General features: G+C 40.8%; 1 protein-coding gene across 1 annotated transcript in view; it reads right to left on the minus strand.

Annotated features, from left to right (window-relative positions):
* HNRNPLL (heterogeneous nuclear ribonucleoprotein L like) overlaps positions 1-18,313 on the minus strand; it is a gene marked incomplete at both ends in the record, with an annotated part of 25,974 nt that extends 7,661 nt beyond the window's left edge. The window contains 6 exons of the mRNA XM_081998621.1: positions 1,706-1,778; positions 1,867-2,067; positions 4,293-4,373; positions 8,444-8,681; positions 9,965-10,083; positions 18,113-18,313. Of these exons, the coding sequence (XP_081854747.1) occupies positions 1,706-1,778; positions 1,867-2,067; positions 4,293-4,373; positions 8,444-8,681; positions 9,965-10,083; positions 18,113-18,313 (913 nt within the window). The remainder of the gene's footprint in view (positions 1-1,705; positions 1,779-1,866; positions 2,068-4,292; positions 4,374-8,443; positions 8,682-9,964; positions 10,084-18,112) is intronic.
* Between the last annotated feature and the right edge of the window lie 2,035 nt (positions 18,314-20,348).

Below are 20,348 nucleotides of genomic sequence, written 5' to 3' on the forward strand. Positions count from 1 at the left end.
AGATACACACACACACACACACAAGTCTAATTTCTTTTCCTCTTAGGTGTAGTAGAGTGATATATAGAAAATAGAGACAGGTTGTCAAAGTAACAAAAGGAAAACAAAAGAGTAGAATGAGAGTTCTTGAGAAAGAATAGATACAGCTTGCTCTAAGTTTTTCATTTTCCACTGTTTTCTCTAGGTTGGGGAACACATAGTTCATACAGCCGTATCTAACTGCAGACCAATTACATTATGTAACTATATGCACAATGTTACAAGTCAGCCCCCAAACACTGCAATGATGTAAAGATATGGGGGTCAAATTAATCCTTCAGATTTTTCAAATTCAAACCTTCAGATTTTTTTCGTGCCCTTGAGTTTCTTCAAAATCTCTTTAACTCAGGAATTTGAGGGAAAAAATGGAATCCTGATACAAATAGTCACAATCTACAAGCTGCAACCAATACTGTAGCTCCCTTGTTAACTTTTTACAAGAACTTCATTTTGAAAATTCAAGCCCTAAGTTTTTAGTTGTACAACAGTTTTACAAACCCAGCGTCTCTGCAGAATTTGAAAGTGCATATCACTTGAGACGGCCAAAGCCCTGCTTCTCAATAGCCTTTGATAGAGTATCTACTTATCTTGGACACATGGTCTTCACTTTTCTAACTTTACATTGCACACATTATTGTACATAAGTTACTGAACACTGCACTCAATAGTAACAGATTTTTAACATTTCACAGGAGTTAGGCTACACAGCAGTTTGTCTTTACATATATAGTCATAGTTTCCACTGACATGAGTTAAGCTCTGGTAATTTTTACAGCTGAGTACTGAAGAGACAGTATGCCTTGTACCAATTATGAATCTCCCTATTTTAATACTTAAATATAACTGATGGGACCTATCTGATATTGCACTGCTCAGTTCCAACTATCTGCAGATAAGGATTAAATTTCCCTATTACTAGACAATATTTACAGTGTTAAGACTGAATCCAACTCTCACATACAGCAAGTAAAAAGATTACAACGTCAATGATATTAACAAGAGAGGTTCTTAATTTTGGAGGTTCTCAATTTTTCAGGTGCAATTTTAAGGGAATAAGTACATACAAACTTGAACAGAATGGGTACAGTCTATCATGTTATTCATCCCATACAAATCTGAAGTACTGAAAGTGTCCTCCTTTAAAAACTTGTGGTGGTGGTGCATGCAGTATGCAGACAAGGTGAATTGCAAGTCTGAGTTTTTTTCAGAGGGTTTGTTTGTTTGTTAGGTTTTTTTTGCTGATGCCGATGTGGTGCATGATGAAGTGTAGAGTCAGCCTGCTGAAGTCCTCTATCCTTCTTAATGCCTCGTCCAACATAGGGGAAAAGAGTCCTTTCGAAGGAGAAGCAGTGTGCAAGTTTGTAGTTTGTAAGGAATAGTCTGTACCAGGTTTCCTCTCCTCCAAAGAGAGAGAGCTGCTTGGAGAAATGCAAGTCCTTGAGAACTGCGAAGGTGCTTGCAGGTGTGGGCTCCTTGTTGAACTAAGTGGCTCAAGCACACGGCAGTAGGGGGCACTAGGGCTCAGGGTTTATTTCCTGGCTTGGGAACACAGCCTTCAGCAGCACTGGCTTGCTTTGAAATGACTACTGCAATACAGCCTGACCACGTGTAAAGGATTGTCATTAGTACAGTCAAACATCTACAGCAATAACACATGAAAACCTACCTCGTCGTCCCAGATATGGTTTAGTGTAGTCCCAACTATCGTTGTCGTTTCTAATGACATTAAGTCGAGTTGGCTGTTCAAATAAAGTAAAAGTGAAAAAGGTTAAGTCTTGATTATATATATTTTTCTAGTAAAATGAAAAGAGAAGGTCCAAGTATTACCCTTGCATATTCAATTTTTAGTGTGCAGCATCCTGCATAGATGTCTGCTCCATTGAGTGCAGCCTTCGCCTTCTGGGCACAAAACACCGATTCAAACGTACACATCATGTTAAGGATTTTTTCCCCAGGTGTCTCATTCATGTCCCTTTCTTCTGATATGGCTTTATTTTTGTAGCCTGCAGATATTTCACTATTGCATACCTTACAAGAACTCTACACAGACTTTAATATAAAATTTCCAACAAGTATATATGGGGTCAATTCATGTTAAGCATCTATTTTTGAGATGTAAGCAGCACATGATGACACCATTCATAAATTAGTAAATCCTTCAGTGTGGATTATACAGATGCAAGCTTTGTTTATGCTCTGAGCTTACGCTGTTTGGAAGTGAATGTTCTGGTGGATTTAGTAATTTTCATCAGCGGACACAGAACGTTACCAGCAAGCCTAGAGAATATTTGAAGGGAAAGTTTGAAGGGAAAGTTCAAGCTGTATCATCTGAGAAGGGATCAGAGCTTGACGACGAGAAGGTGTGACTTAAGAAAATGCATCCCTTCTCACAGCTAGCATTAGCTACAGACTTGTGGGTAGGGAGAACATGAATTCATGTTACTTTACAGTTACTTTACAGTGAAAAGACCTTTATGAAAAGTATGCCCTTTTTAGCTTGTTAGACAAATAAAACCACAGAACTGAGAGAGACTTTGAATGAAAAAATAATCATCTTTGATCAAAAAATGCAACAAGCAGATTGCTTTAAATCCACTGCTCAAGGCAGATGCATGTACCAGGCTCCAACATTAGCCTGTAGGTTATTTCCTATCGTCTACATCGTCCAAGATTAGTTCTATGACTAGGCTAAAAATGTACCTGAGCCTTGGCGTATGGCAATCCATCATCTCATACATACTCAACAACATATGGTGTCAGAAAGCCTGAACCTTGAAGCAGACCATCCTTTGATATAATTCAGTGAAATTTTGGAAGTAAACTGTATCATATCGCTTGTGTTTTACCACATTCCTGCAGCCCAACTTCTTCCAAGGTTCCAAGTAGGTTCACTGTGGAATTTAAGAGTCAGAAAATTTAAGCTTCCCAGACCTCTAAGAAATTTTTTGACACTGGCTAGAACTGTGGGAGCATATCTGCAAAAGTAGTGGGTACTGCAGTTAGCATTGAAATTTGAGTAAACTTTGTAACTTTTCAGACAAGGCTTGTCTTGAAGCTCACTTTTTTCCCCTGCCCCCCAAACTGATTACCTATGCTGCTGCATTACTTTGCTCGCATTTGTGAGTTTTCTTTCAACAGGTGGTTGGTTTTGTTTTTAATAAAAGGCATGTTGCAGAACTTAATTCAAAGGACAGAAGTATGGTAGTTTCAGAATATGTGCAGGATCCTCCCCACAACTTCCCTAGTCTTTCACAAGATGCAGAATAACCCCCAACTGTGCCAGTCATCTGATCTAGACAACACTGCTTAAGACAAACTCAACACACTATCATAGTTAAGTCAAACTACTGTCTGTTAGAACACACAGTTTAAGTCTTCTACATAGATAAACAGCAATTAGTTTGCTTTTATGGAAGTTTGGGTAATTCTTTTTGACTGGTAAATCATCAGTGCAGCCACTGGTTAAGTCATATATGACAGAAGTGACCCAATAATAAAGCCTGCCACATTGGCAACATCTGAGATCACAAAAGAATTTCTAAGATTTGGTACAATTTTGTCCAGATAACAGCTCAGAAATGGACGATAATCACTCTCGAGTAAGAGGGCTATCAGAGTTTCATAAACTAAGGCGTAATCATATCAGACTCTGGACTTTGCAAACCACAGTAACACATTAACAACTCTGAACATTCATCCCATGTACAACTTCATGTTACAAATACAGTAAGCAGTAGGATAACAGAGCAGGGAATTTCCTCAACACATGATAAACAGGTCAAGGAGGCCTAAGTTGGTCTCGTGCTTTACTGAAGTCAGAGTAGTAAGACAAGCAGTATATCTCAGAACTATTTTAGAGGAGTGTGAAGAAGTCAAACTGCACCTCTACAACCCCTTACCCATTTCTTGAATATCAACAGAGGCAGTTGCCATGAAACTTTTGTGTATAATGCACTGCCAAATCTATGACATTTCATGTCTGCAATTATTAGCCTTAGGGCCACCTATACACGTGGTTATCAAGACCATTGCTGACAATGTCATTTTCCTATAAAGATGAAATATGTAATGCTATTTTGCCTTATGGACATATAGAAATTAGAAATTACCACGCCTTTGATAGAAATTAAAAAATAATTTGGTCTCAAAATTACACAGTATTTTTCTGACATTCTCATGTTAAATCCCAGCTGCAGTCAAGAACCTACAGGGGGAAAAAAAAAACCAAAACACACTCAAAAAGGATATTCAACCATAGCTTGTATTCCATTTCTCTTAAATATAACAATGCGCTGAACTTTTCCAACAGGGTTGCACACTGTATACAACACATCCTAAGGAAAAAGAAAAAAGTGTTTTAGTCAGATATGAAATTTCAAACCCTTTAGGTCCACAGAACATTTTCTTGCATTGGCATTTAAATGCCGAAGAACAAAGAAAAGGCTTGTTAACTTTTCACTTGTAATTTTCCCTACACAATTTACACATTCATGATTAGCATTTTTATGGATTAATATAGCACAGGCAGTCAAATCTGAAAAACAGGGAAAAAAAATTCTATAAGCACTAGTCATGCAAACATTAGTTTAACGACTATCTTCAACTGTGTTAAAACCCAGTAATTGCATCAATGTCTCAAGCTGAGCTCCCTTTAAGCATGCACTGCAGAAGTTTTACCAAAGCAAGGAGAGGCAAAGTGACACTGTAGTTACAGCACAGTTCATTTCATAAAACTCTAGCAGCTGAGCATTTTTTTTAAATTGTTCATATTCATTTTCAGAAGAGTAACTGGGGGCAGTCCATGGTGTAAGCTTAGGTAGCTATCAAAAGGAGAATTTCAATCACATTCACCTGAATCAAAGACACTGCAAGCGGTTGCTATGCTTCTCCAGTTAAGACAGAGAAAACTTCTGACACGAAACACTGGATTCAAACTCATTGTTAACACTCTGCTTTGACCAGAGTCTGTATTTGTCTATATTACAAGGAATCAATAAAAATCAGGACCATCTTCAGTGCTGCAGCTCCAAACAATAAGGAGAAAAGATTGCCTTACTGCACATGAAGCCAGGCTTTTGATGTGCATGCTAGGGGTATCTCAAGCAACAGCCGATTACACTTGACAATTCAGATATCATGAATCAGGTCAAGAAAAAGAAGTTTAATTTAAACTCGTAAATGCTCATTCCAAGATCTTAGTGTATATCCTCAGGTTTATTTGGGGGACAAAAAGGAGAGGGGAAAAGGAAGTAGGTATAGCATCTATTATGTTCTGCAGAATAGCAGAGCAGTTGGGAGGCAAAGGGATGGGAGGACATGCTCAATTTCTTAAAAACGAAACAAACACAACCCCACATGCCCCCCCTAACCCCAACAAGAAACTAGAAAAAGAGGGTATCTTATTGCTGGCTACAGCTGCAGTGGTGTAACTCCTGGTTTATATAAAGTACTATAAGTTTTAATATATGGGCATATTACCACAAAAAACAAACAGAGAGGAAAAAAAAAAAAAAACCACCAACAACCCACAACAAGCCAAAAACATTGTCCATGACCAGGCTCAGGCAAAAAACATTGGCCTTGCTCCAGACACTCCAGTGAGTGTTTTGTATAGCTGAATGAAGCAAGCAGAGGAGATTGTCCATCTTCTGAAAATCTTAAGGTTGACAGACATTTTTAGAAAGGATTCAAGCAGCCTGAAACCCTAAAAATAAGATTTATGAGATAATTTATAGGTATATTTTCTATGCACACTCAATAGCACTAACAGCTGCTCTCCATTTCCTCTTGTTTGGGAGAAGATAGTCCTCAAAACTTTCCAGCTTCAGATGACATTAATTTTCAGGTATATGACTGACTTTCACAACTTATCTCTCAAAAGATTTCTTCACAGCCACTTAATTAAAAAAAAAAGTTGTCTTTCAAAATGTAAGCTCTACTCAAAATGTCATCAGTGTTGTTAGCCAGCAGACACAGAGAGCTTGAATTTTTAAATTCAGCTACTTTAGATTTCCAAATAAATCAAGTGATTCACAAGATTCAGTAACATGGGGTATTTTAAATAAAAAAATAACACTAGCACTATATACGTACTAGAATATCATAAAAAGGAGGTGCAGCAACCTAATCTCAGAAGAAGTTGATAGTTAAGTTTAAAACATTTCAATTGCCAAGGCATACCGCACCTTCCTTGTGCATGGTTTAGAAGGTAAGTGAGAACTAAGAGGCAGCAGCAGAGGTATAGCTGAACAGACAGTAACAACTGCAGCAGCAGGGGTCACTCTGAACAAACAAATTTGTCTGTTTGAACAGACAAATCCCTGACAAAGTTCTGCCCACAGATAGGGAAACTGGGAAATAGCATTTCAGAGACCTATATATGACCCCTCAGGCAAAACTTTTTCAAAACACGCCCCCCCCCCCCAGCCCCCAATCACAAAAGGGTGGAAAGCAATTAACTACAGTTAACTTGCCCTCCTTGCCCTTCACTGCCACACCCCTCCAAAAAAATTCTGCTAGGAAAGGAGGTCACAATTGTAATGGAGGAAATAAGCTGCAGTAAAATTTTAGAACAATTTAGCTTCTTCCACAAGACACCCTTGAGCAAACCAATTTTTCTGCAAAAACTGTATCTTGTTTTGAAAGAAAAGCTCTTAAGAACTATGGAATAGTTTACTGCAGTTTTTCAGACTTGCCACTTAAAACTGGTTGCAATTTTTCATCTATTTTGTCTAGCAGTAGTTCACATTTAAGGAGAGAAAAGTGTTGAAGAGGTGGTGTTGGGTTTTTTGTGGTGGTTTGTTGGTTTGTTTGTTGTTTTTTTAATAATGCAGACTTTGCTTGTGGCATTAACTGTTTCATTAACCTGTTGACAAAGTGCAAAATTTTTATTTCATGCCTAGCTACTATGGGTACAATTGCTCTTCCCAGTGGCTATGACTCTACTAGTATACACTGTGTTTAATGAGCTCTGATGCTTGCAAGTAATTTTGGAAATCTGTCTGCTTCTAGTGCTCATTGGTATACTCTAGACATACAGTTGGGGGCAGAGGGAAGGAAAAGGTTGGTGGGTGTGGGTGTTTGTTTTCAAAAAGGAGCTATTGTGCTAGAATTGCCATTAAACTCTCCTAGCCCAGAACGATGCTTCTGCTAACAGTTTCCTCAAGCATCTATGTTCAACTAAGCTGCTTATGCAAGCCAAATTTAAAATGCAGGAATGAAACATGGTTTCCAAAATTTGTATTATAGTCACATGCAAAGAATAGTTTTAATTAGTCAGTAAATTTGTTCACACAGCTCAAAGCAGGTATATTTTTAAACACGGATGAAAAAGCAACTCATACCTTGCCATGCTTTTATAAAGAAAACTGACAGGAGAAAGGAAATTCAGCATCAACTAATGAACTAACAGGCAAAAACCTATCGATATTCACAATACAGTGAAGCAAAAAGCATGATCTGGAACTGACTGCTTGAAGTAATTTCAGGAATATTGTTTCGATCAGTTTGCTCATGTAATATATGGCACATTAAATAAAACTTAATACTTGCATTAAGTTCTATGGTTCCACATAACCTGAACACTTTGATTGATCCATACTATCCTATATATTTCCCTAAGAGCAAGCAACTTACACTTGTATCGCAGTATCACAAGTCTACTTGAAGCAGACTTCTTAAATTTTTCCTGGAATATTTTAGTGCAATTCAACATGTACTATAAAACCTCTGTGAAAAATATAAGCATTCAATGCATCAGAAAACATGCATTCTTAAAGACTAGCAAAAAATATCTGTATCATTAAAAAAACATGCATGTGTGCCATAAATAGATGGAAATAAATTAGGATGCAATGGTATACCTGGTATGACTTGAAATACTGAAAAGTAAAATGTATCAGCCCAAATAAATGTGAGGAAGTTGGTGTTGGTCATCAACAGATGAAGGTTTCAACTTTCCACAAAGGAAATATTTAAGAATGAAGGACTGCAATAAAATAACCTCTCCTACTGGGAAAAATTACTTGCTGTTTAAACATACACCACTCAGAGCCTGAAAGCTAAGTGACATTTGTGATGTTGTGGCAACACATTTGGAAATATTTCAGAAGCATGTAGCAACTTAAACATCTCAAAATCCTGGCCACTGAAGTCTTCAAATGTATTGCAAAATATCTGTACAATGAGACAGATTATCTCAAAAAACACTCTTTTCCAGAACATGCATGTTAGTTATGTGAAGATGGTATATAAAGCTTTGGTAGGTGAATTTAATTCCTGACGCAAATTAACAGTGTACAATTTTAACTAATACTACACAATAGAAATAATGTAACAGAGATGGCTGCTCCCTGACTTCTATTATTTTATCAAAAAAAAAAAGAAAAAAAAAGAATAAACATACCACTGTAATTGGGTAGAGAGGATTCTGAATTGACAGCAGCAGAACTTTGTTTCCACCAGATGGGTCATCAGTGTTCCCTGGCCGAGTAATCCTCTTACTTGTTGAATAGTTGAAAAAGGCTTGCTGTCCAGCAATGTATACAGGTTCATCTGCTGCAAATGTTACACATTTCTTCGCACTTTCTACGTTTTCAAACTCCACCAGAGCCTGGCGCTTAAATGGCATCATCATGACATAACTGGTGAGAAACATTACAGTAAGTTTTCCGATATGCTTACTCAAAACAACTCTAGAGTCCCATAACTGTCACGTATGATTTTTTTTTCTAAACAATTTCTAACAAGGACATAAAAGAAAGGTAGGTCTCCCTGCTCACACCTCCCAAACCTGGTTAACACATTTCTAAAGCATTTGCACAAAACAAAGAAATGCAGCTGTAAGATAAATAAGTAATAAGCAGTTGTTTTCCTGAGAAAGTTTAATGCATAAGAACATTCAACCAATACAACAAACAGTTAATCATTTACTAACTCACTAGAAGTATAGTTAATATTAAAAAAAAACTTGCTAAAGCCATTTATGAGGTAAAGGATCAAAGTAAATGCAAATTATAAAAACACATTCAAAGTCGATACACTAATATCTTTGCTGTTGCTAAGAAATTTAAAATACCATTTTTGACACAAAACTACCTTAGAAGAAATAAACAGAAGTATTCTAGTTAGCCAAATTCAGACACAGACAAACAAGAGGCTTTGTTGGCTGATTTGTTTTTGAAGTTTTTGAAAAGTAAAACTCGCAGGCTAAAATGTACCTATTAGTATTCCTGAACAAGCTTGCGCTTGCTTCATTTTATTTATTTACTTTAAGATACTGGCACAAATATAAATCAATTATCTTAATATTAAGGCAGTGAAAAATACTACTGTACTATTTACAAAACCCTATTTGACTTCAATACACACATTTATTTGAAAAGAAATGCATGTTTCCAAAAAGAACTCAAAACTCAGAATAAGCTGGCTCTACCCATTCACCTTTACTATTTTGTTCACAGATGAGGAATCTTTAGGCTCTATGACCTTTGAAGAGGCTTCCTCTAAATAACAATCTCATTCTGAAGGTCCTACCATATCACAAGTGCTCCTCTTCCCACATGAAACCATAGAAAAAAGCATTATCTGCTCCATGGCCCATCCTTATTTTTGGTATATTCACTTATATCAAGACAACCACTCCCGTATTGTTCTGCAATTCAGTTTAGCTACAGGTCATAAGGCCAGGACTAACTGTGCTACTGAAGTCTAGCAGACGCTAGGGTATGCAGTGTAACTCTGCTTGACCAGACTTGCCACGGACAGAAACACAGAATCTTCACACAGCTAGAAAATCTTTATGCTTTACTATTAACTAAGTTCTGGATTTCAAATGGCTAGCATAATATATTTAAAGAGGTCCAAGAGACTTTTATGTAATGCTTACAACTTGTCCAGAGATATGACTTTATACTGCTTGACATACCATATGTTTCCAAACTTTTCAAGAGCTTCCACAAGATCGGCTTCCACAACTGATTCACACAGCCCTCGGACATGAACAACAGGAGAAACAGAGACTTTGTGATGACTTCCCCCAGCATCCTAGCAACGAAATGACATTTTAAAATTCAACACAGAACAAGGAATACTGCTATCATTAACTAAAGTTAAATATTTGGCAGACATTACACTGGGTCCAGAAGCAGCCATCTGAATGTACAATCCAAGCATATTTTAAATAATTTATCTTTTCTTTCCAAAGAGATTGCCAAGTTCAGTTGCTGAAGTCTACTTAAAATAAAATGCTTTTTGCAGATTTCATTAATGTGTTTGCACAGGCAAGATTTTTCTAATATAAAAAAGCCTATTTAACACTTGATTGAATTGCAGGAGGTTTGCAGGAGGTTTTAACCTTATTCGTTAAAAGCATTAAAAAAATACTTGGGCATGCACAATAGCTAAAATATTTCTGTCACTCTTCCTGTTTGTTTATGCCACTATTTGTTTGAGACAGGCTGGGGGATAAGAAAAGCAAGAACAAACAAGAGCCATCAGTAAACTGAATGAAAATTGATTATTTTTCTAATGTATGCAGAGCTGTGCCCCACAATGCAAGAAAATGCCAGCTCCATACTATACTTGAAATAAACCCAAACTCTTTTCTAATTCTGAACACTCTTCATATATGTTTTTAAAAACTCACAATTTCTGTACATATGGGCATGCTCTCTCTTTTCACCCAAAGTTTGACTGCCATTAACAGACTCAGCTGTCATACATTAGCAAACAGAATTCCCACTACGAACATTTTTCAGAGCTACGGCTATGACTTCAGACAGTCTCACTTCTGTGTGACTGAAGAATTCAGGTTGGAATCAGCTCATCTTTCCATACAAAGCCTAAAGTAGGGCTGAAATTTACCTTGTATATTCTAAGACATGGGGGTAAAAAAAAGAATTAAATTATGTAAGCCAATAATGAGAGATAATCAAAGAAAGATTAGAGACAATAAAGGGCACATTAAAATATACTGTAATTATCAGCATCTAAATTTCATACATGTAATGGCAGTGTAAAATTGATGTACTCAAATTTAGCAACTACATCAATGCGTTTGATCTAACGGATCAAGTCTTGTTGATTTTCACTTTTTCATAAGAAGCAGTATAGCATCTTCTGGAACTAGAGAGAAATTCTCATTTGTAGCAGAAAGGAGCATTCAGCTCCAGTAATTAAGTAACCACAATGATCGCTACTACTGCTACACATTCCTCTCTTCCCTATCTGTTTGAACTACAGATTCAAGGAAAAAACACATTCCAGATAAGTACAAATTGAGTCTTGTGTGTTTAATTCCTGTGTTCCATACACAGCTCTCCCAAAACAATTGCGTATTTCTTCTTTAAATCAAGGATTTGACTGTTCTGTTTGAACCAAAAGCCAGCACTTCAGACTTTGTCAGTTGTCAGATCCCTCTGCTATGTCATTTTTTAAGCGTAGCTTACGTTTTATTCATTTGCAGTATGAAAGCATTTTAAGTGGCAACACATTTCTTTGAACAAGAGCTGTGACGATTGGGGGAAAACACCACTAGTGATATTTGCATAAGATACCATATATCCTGAATTAATCAGCTGAGGTCTACAGCAGTAGCAGTGATCAAAGTAGTCATAAAATGTTAATACTTTGAATTGCAAATACTTAGGCAATTGCAGAAGGAACAGAACTAGACAGAGGTTTTTATTTCCAGATTATATGTTCTCTACCCACATACACTCTTCAAAGCTGAAAGAAGTAGCTAAGAAAGGCTTCAAAAGAAAATTAACAAAAATTACCATTTTTTCCTGCAAAGCCTAGTATTCTAAGGTGTTAAGATAGTAGGCACCTTTACTTCATTTACAGTCTACAGAAAAATCAGAAGTTATTAAATCAACTATTCATTGCTCTGCATACTTGTTACTATATTAAGATCCCAGTTAAAGCTAGAGGTATGCATTTTCTTTTTTCATTTTCTTTAATGCATTCAAGAAATCTCACCTAAAAATATTTCTGTCTAATTAGATGGCAAACATAAGCAATGACTTTCTCACTGAAGCAAAGACTCGCTACAAAGAGCTACCTTACTTAATTAGGACCCTCATGCATCAAGTCAAGCTTTTCAGAGAGTGGATCTTAAGGGAACGGTATTTCTCCCTCCCTCCCCTTCCCAGCTCAATCTTCTGTTATAGTTTCAGTTCATGTTTCTTTGTCATGCATATTTCTTTGTATTTTTACTTATTAGTAGTCCATGTAAGCTTGCCTACTGAAGTAGTATAAATCTTTCCAATAGTACAAACCCTCTCTAAAATCAAGACTTTCATACTTGCATCTTCAAATCCATTATACACAAGTCTTACGTATGTATACAGGTATCTGTACTCCTGCAACTGGAATTATTCTCAGAAACATCAGCTATTACAAATTTTGCTTTCTTTTGTAGCTAAAGAAACACTTGGCTTTCCAAGCCAAATTTCCTTCTCCCATAACACTGTTTAGAAAGCATCCTTTAGTAGGGTGTTGTATAGTAGGAGATTTAGCAGGAGTTCAAAGTCATAACACTGCTGCTACTGTAGTAACTTGCACAGAAGCTCAAGAAGCATGGAATAAAAAAAAAAACAACAAACCACAAAACAGTGAAATCTCAGTCACTTGCCATGAAATTAAGGATTTGTCTACATAGCATTTCAGAAACTAATTTATACAGAAAAAACAACTGAGGTTATAAATGGCCAAATCAGAAGGCCTCTGCTTTACTCAAAATAGTTTCTAACCAACAGCAGTAAAGAGCAGCACAAGAACCAAGAATAAGTCAGTCCTGGAGCCAGGAAGCCACAAACTAACATTCACAGAGCATATCGGTGAAAGACATGAACATGTGCCACAGGCATATGTTTGAGTGCAAGAAGTCTCCACAAAGGGCAGACATACATATTATCATTAAACAACTTCTGCAGCTACCAAGCTGCAGTATCAAGCAAACCTAGAATGATCCTTGATTCCCTTTACAAGAAGGAGAAATAAAAGCAGTAGACCACATGAAAAATCAAATGTGCCTGTAAGCATAAAGCATCTCCACAGCTAAGGTCAGAACATATACAATTCATACAACTGCTGCCATAATTTCTTCCCAAAGACAAAAAATATAAGATTTTTACCAAGATCTCACTGTCACTGTATCTTGAAAACTACACATGCTGGCATACAGACAAAAGTTACATCAAAGCATCTGCTAACATACAGATTAACCACCAGTATTTCTCTGCTCACAAAGGAGTCTTTCAGTAACTCCAACTCCCACGATGGCACAAAAGCGCCATGCAAAACTCCAACATGACATTTGCACTCCACCAAAGCCAGGAGAACAGATTAGCTAACATTGCTGCTGTACCCATTAATATATATGGCTTACAGGTTTTGAAAGCTCAATAACGATTTCTTGAAGAATCATTAGCTAGACAGAAAATGCAATTATTAAATAGGTAATGAAAATAGACTTCCTTTCTAAGTGCTCAAGACCAGTTACAAGGACAGAAAAGATTTCCCTCAAGAAAGAAGCTAGGAACACAAAAATGCTTAACCAAAAGAGCTCAGGCACAAAGGGAAGTGCTGACATAACCAAGCAGATGAAGCACAAACCAGTTACTTCACATACATAAGACTGCAACAGAAACAGCTTCAAAGAACAGCTGTAACATTTTAACATCCACACTTTAGTGACCTACATAGTTCTAGACAACATTTTAAATATATCACTTGTTTCTTGATAACAAATTATGATTTGTCATTCCAAAAACGAAGAAAGTTGTCATGGGCTCTAGGTTGATATCTCTCTTGCTCACCAATTCCAGATTAGAGATTTTTTCACCAACTGTTTGCACATAAATGTGTCTGGCGGAAGTATAAAAGGACACTTTCCAGTCAGCATATTCACCTTAGTTCTCTTAGTTTGTACTACCTTTTTTGGATGATCTGCTCCTTTACCGTTTCTCAGTTTACCTCCTCCATCTCTCTTTTTCTCCTTACTGCAAAAGGATGGCACTCTTCCTTCATATTCTCTCCCCCAGGTACCTAAATATGGTTATTTAATTTCTCACCATTCAGATTACCTTATGCACTCTTAACTTTTTCCTGTCACTGCATCCCTTTTAAAAACCCCAAATTCCCTCTGAAATTGTTTTTATAAATATGACAGAAGTGAGGGGGAAAGCCCCAAAACGTTGCTTGTTAGGTATGGAAGTGCCCAAACTTCATTAATGCCTAACTATGGACTGATCTGCATCCAACTGCCTTGCAGGATATCAAGGGTAGCTAAAATAACCACAGTATAAAGGCAAAGTGAAGGTACACAACACATTTCCCAGTAATCTCAGCTTAGATGGGGATGGTCTGATGAGGAAAGACTTTCATAAGCAGATATGCAGCATTCCATGCACACTCTTCAACTGCTAGTTGTACTACATGATGATGGCATTACTTAAAGCTGCCCTGTCATAAAACATCCCTGCTGATCACACCTGCCTGACTTGAGCAGTCCTGTCTCTTCCCTACAGAGGTACAGGAGACACCTCTCTCTCTGTCACCTGGAATTCCTGTAGCTTTGCAGTGACAACAGTATTTCCAGTACACAGTGAAGTAAGACAGTGTCTCAGAAGAACCAAGCAAACAAGACAAAGTTAAGGTTCCATGGCAGTAGAAGAATATACCAGTTCTGTATATCCTGGTTTTTTTTTTTGTTGGTTAGCTGTTTTGGGGGGTTGGAGGGTCTAGGCAAGAGAAGGGGGTTAAGGTTAATATTCTGGAAGGCTACCTGGCAATTTAGTTTTGGTTTAGATATGGAGTTTGGAGTTCTCTTGTTTAATGCATACCTCTTCCTAGCACTCTCTACCACTGTGTCCTTTCAATGATTATAACTGCTACAGAACAGAATACCTGCACTCTGGCCCCTTCTGCTAATTCTGAATCTACCTGGAAGTGATCAGGTAGTTGGACTAGATGATCATTGTAGGTCCCTTCCAACTGAAATACTCTATTCTATTTTCCTCTCTGCTCAGCACAATCTGAATATCCTTTTAAAAAACAAACAAACAAAGAATACCCTAAAACAAACCCCCACACAACACACAGCATCATCAGTAGATTCAACCTGAGGTGCTGGAAGAACTAGCCTGAAGGTAACAGTTACTTTTTTTGATGGAGGACAAAGGAAGGAGGATAATTCAGACTTACTCCATAACCAATTTCTAGGATGTACTTCACTTAAGAAATGGATATGTAAACAAGTTGCTGCAAAACAGGTCAAGAGCTGAAGTCATTGCTACCCAGCTGCTGTTACCACAACTGCCTGCAATAGACATGAAGCAACTGAGTTGCAAAGCGAGCTGCTTTCCATTTACCACAAAGCAGGAACACTGCACATAGGAAGTTACAGCAGAGTAGCTGAGAAGCCACAAGTTCACATCCCTATCTTACCTTGCAGTAGCCTGTAGTTATGTTTGTGTATACACCACATCTCTCTTCCCCAACTGTAAGAATGGGGATAAAAGATCTTCCTTACTTCATAGAAATATGGTATGTCAGAAACAGTGAGTCAGGTGGATGCTACAGAAAATACAGGTTGTATAAATACAACATTAATCAATAAAACAGAAATTTAAGGGAGGGAGAGGGGATGGAGCTGAAAGGCCTCCAAACACCCTCAAATATAGCTGTTTACCCACATTCTTCCAGTCCTGACCCTCTGCTACACTGCGGTTCTGATGACTCTGCCAAGGCTTCACCACCACTCAACATTGCCTCTGCAAGTTCTTTCAAACCATACTCTCCCCCACAGAATACTTCTGCGAGACCACTCCCTAACTCCTCCTGCAGTCGACATTCCTGATTCGCAGTCTCTTCCTGATTCTTCAATGCTCCTCAGACTTCAGATGAGCCATAAGAAAGAGGGTACACCTCTGGGTGTCCACACGAGTGGGAAACAAAGGAGAGAGAAGAGCAAAATAGGTTTTGGGTTTCCCCATCTGGATCTCACATACAGACTTCTAGGCAACCATTTGGGAAAAAAACAAACAAACAAAACTTAGAGGTATGAAGGGCTTGTTCAACCCAATGAAACAATCCCAGGGGAACAGGAAAAAGCCACAATAATAAATATAGCCTGGCCAGGAAGATCCCACCGACCTGCTAGGAGGGTCTAACCACAAAACAGCTTTTATACAAAGAGTATGAGTGTACAGTTCACCGATATTCTAGGACACATGTTAGGGAAAAAACCAGTGAGGCTACATTAACTAACTCGAATGAATAGATGCTGGCACTTTGCTGTTAAAAGACCCACATAAAATTACAAACAAAAACTATCCGTTGTTCATTTTTCACATATCCACTTGACGTTACAGCTTATTTTTAAGAAACTAGTTTGATCTCTATTATCAAGACAACTTCTGCCTCTTCAATAGTGGACCTGTGAATACAACTTTGCCAATAAATCAGTCAGTGACCATGCACCTCCTTGAGGCACACAGCAACTAACACAAGAAGCTGCCTCATGTTCTTGACTTGCTACACATTTGTTTTAGTTTCTTTACTTACAAGACTCAGTATCTGCTGTTCTTGAAATCCAAAATGTCGTTACAGACATAATCTGTGCTCTCAATACGTAAAGGGGCAGGGTACTGTGCCCTGCACATTAACTGGGCTAAACTGAGATGCCAAGGTCAACATGAAGAAATCAGAGCCAGAAGCCAGAACAAAGGAAAAAATGAAAAAAGTAAGAACTGATTTAGAAAAGAGGAAAGGCAAGAGCAGTATCTTGTTCCTACTTGAAACACTGCATGAGGTCCAGCTCTCCTACATGACAAAATTTCAAGTTAACTTGAGCAAGCATATGTATTTCATTCAGAACTGGCCTTTAAGACAGAGACGTTGCTAAGCCTTGACTGCGACAGAGACGATGCTGTCATAAGAAACTACAGAATTAAAATAATTCTCTCCAGAGATGTATCTTTGTTGCAGTTTATCAGGGAACTTTTGTACTTATTTAGCAGGTACCCTCTCCATCAAGAGGTTTAACTGATGGAGAGATAGTAACAGCAAATGCTCTCTCATTAACTTTTCCCAGTGCTAACCAAGTTCAAGGTATTCTAAATGTCAAGGTCTGCCATTAAATCGATGTTTTCTTGATCTTGCTTTTTCAAGTAAGAAACAGAAAGAGCCATCAAGAAGAAAAATGGTTACAAACAACTGGACAATTAGTTAGCTAAGAAATCAAACAGTAGACACAAAAGCGTTGTTAGTCCAAATGTATGGGTCAAAGACTATCCTGATACTCAGATACAAATTCATGGGGAATAAAAAGTACATAGCAAAAAATTAAGTGAACCAGCATGCTTATTCGCATTGTTTGTGGAGAAAGAAGAAAGTAGCAATACAGGTGAACTTAAAAAGGTGGCAATCATTTATGATCAGCCTTACCGCCGTAAGCTGCCAGACACAAAGGTAAAACACAAGGATGAAAGAAACCCTCTATCTCCCTTTCTTCCCCCACGCTCCGTTTCTATAGTTACACTAAGCAACAGGGCAAACACAAAACTTGCAATGGCAATATCCCAAAAGGCAACAAGCTGCCCACGGAACAGAGACAATCTCAGAACTGCAAAATCCAAATCACGTCTATCTAGCAGCCTGCAAGCTCAGTCCCTTTCTCCTACCCGCGCACCCTGAGCACGCCTGCTGCGGGGAAAAGCGAGGGAAGGACAGGACCCAGCCTGACTCCCTCCCGCCTTTCCCGCCCCACGACCACGGCGGGGGGGAAGCGCACCCCCACCGGAAGCGCCTCCATGCCCAGGGGAGACGGCCAGCGGGCTCCAGCCCCGGCAAGGCCGCGTGGCCGGGGCTCCCACCCCGCGGAAGCCCACCTCCCGCCGCCCTGTGGGGACGCGGGAAGAGTCCCCGCCGGGTAAAGGGAGGAGGAGGACTGTCACCAGCCTCGCCCCGCGGAAGGGGGTGGGCTGGGGCGGGCGGCTCGCAGACCCCCTCCCCCCGCCGGCATCGTAACGGAAGGCGCCCCCACCCCGGCAGCCGCCGCGTCCCTCACCCCGCCCGAGAAGCCCCCTCCGCGCGGTGGGGGGGGCTTGTCCCGCCGGCTCTCGCTCTCCTCCGCGCCGCTGTACTCGATCTCGCCTTCCTCGGCAGCGGCGCTGGGCTTCAGCCGTTTGGCCTGGCTCTCGTAGGCGCCGTCCTCCTCCTCCTCTTCTTCCTCCTCCTCGTACCGCTCTCCAGACGACGGCGACGACATGGCCGCGAGAGGGAAGGAACGGCTATCGGCGGGGGGAGGCGACAAGGGAGCGAGAACGGAGCCTGGCTGTGGCAGCGAGCCTGAAAGATGCTCTGCGCTCTCTCCCCACGTACACACCCCTCCCCGCGCCAGGAGCGGGTCACGCCCCCCCGCCGGCCACCGACGTCACGATTGGCTCCGAGGCGGGGAGGTGGCGAAGATGTCGAGTCGATGGGCCAGCAGGCATGCCCATCGGGCACCTCCGGCGCGGCGACTGGCCGGCGAGCGCGCCCGTCACCACGCCGTGAGGCTGCCTCGGCACCGCCCCCTCCCTCCCCTCCCTCGCTCTTTGGTAGCTGAGGGCTCGGGAAAGGGAAGACGGCCGCCGCGGCCGGACGGCACAACGGCCAGACATGGCGCGCGCCCGTGAGAGGCTGCGCTAAGGGCCGCGGAGCCTTTTCCTCGCCGACGCCTCCCGCCGGAGCCCCCGCCGCCTTTTGTCTACTTCCCTGTGCCGCCAGCTGATAAAGGCGGCGGGGCGCGCTGGGGCGCGGGTGCCGGCGCTGCGGGCCGCGAGGAGCGGCCGAGCTGGCGGCACGGCCTGTGTATGCCGTCTCCCAGCGGTGAGCGAGCTGGCGCGCCCCGCTGCGAGCTTGAGTTGCTAAGGTCACCGAGCCCTTGGGGAGCCGTGAGGCCGCTCCCGAGGCACCTCTTCATGCACAGCCACTAGCTCCACACCTAGCCCGTTTAGCCCTTGGCCCGTGAAGAGGAAGCTCATGTGCTTCTTCACGTGGGCCGACGGGGTCCGATGTGCATGGGGTGAGAAACAATACCGCACTAAACATGCTCCCTACAAGCTCGATGAACATGGAGAACTGCTGGGACAGTTGTCTGTGTTCCCCCAGGGCTCTGTTACTGGCACTACCGTTTCTAAAGTGCCAATGCGTGCTCATAGGACTGCACTGCATTGTATACAGCTCTGCTGGCAGTGCTAACAGTAGGTGGGTTGGCTCAGGGTTCCTTCTTGAGGGAGATGCTGCTGAAGGTGGCTCTTGAAGCACATTTCTGTCTGCATGGAATCATAGAACTATCAAACAGCCCAGGCTGCAAGTGATCTGGAAAGAGTTCAACCTTTCATGAGAGGGAGCCTTGGTGAGATTATCTAGCACCCTGCCCAGTCACATCTTGAAAATCTCCTGCTATGGGGACTCTACCATGTCCCTGGGTTCCAGGGGTTGGTTGTTCTCACTGTAAAAAAATACATGTTGCCCCTTGTCTGCTCCATGTGGCTTTTTTTTTAGCCACTCTTTTAAATACTGGAATACTGTGATGAGCATCCCTGCCCCCCCCACCTGCCCCCAGCCCTGAGCCTCTTCTCCTCTATGAAGACCTAACTCATTCAGTTGTTCCTCATAGGGCAGGTTGTCCTGCCCTTTGATCATCTTCATGGCTCTCCTTTGGACCCTCTCCAGTCTGTCCATGTTTTTCTTGAAATGTGGGGACCAGAACTGGATACAGTACTCCAGGTGCGGTCTAACAAGCACTGAATAGGGTGGGATGATCATGTCTCTATCCCTGCTAGTAATACGGCTGTAGATGCAGACCAGGATCTGATTTGCCTTCATTGCTGCAGCAGTGCACTGCTGATTCATGTTCAGCTTCCTGTCCACCAGGACCCTCAGGTACCTTTCAGCAAGGTTGCTCCCCAGCCACATGGGTCCCAGCCTGTACTGGGCTCTTTGTTTATGTAGATCCACGTGCAGGACTTTGCTTTGTTAAACTTTATACTGTCCTTCCTAGCCCACTCTTGCAGCCTGTCCAGGTCTCTCCATATGATAGCTCTCCCTTCTCATGTGTCCACCTCACCACCCAGCTTAGTGTCAGCAGCAGACTTGGTGAAGGTGCTGTCAATCCCATCATTTGTGAAGATGAACAGTGGTTGGGGACCCCAATTGTGACAGGCTGCCAGCCTGGTTAAAAAACATTGATCACCACCCTCTAAGTACAGTCTGTTAGCCAATTTTCTACCTATCTTGCAGACCACCTATCCAATCTG

The sequence above is a fragment of the Phaethon aethereus genome (assembly GCF_964289735.1).
Source record: "Phaethon aethereus genome assembly, chromosome: 3".
NCBI lineage: Eukaryota > Metazoa > Chordata > Aves > Phaethontiformes > Phaethontidae > Phaethon > Phaethon aethereus.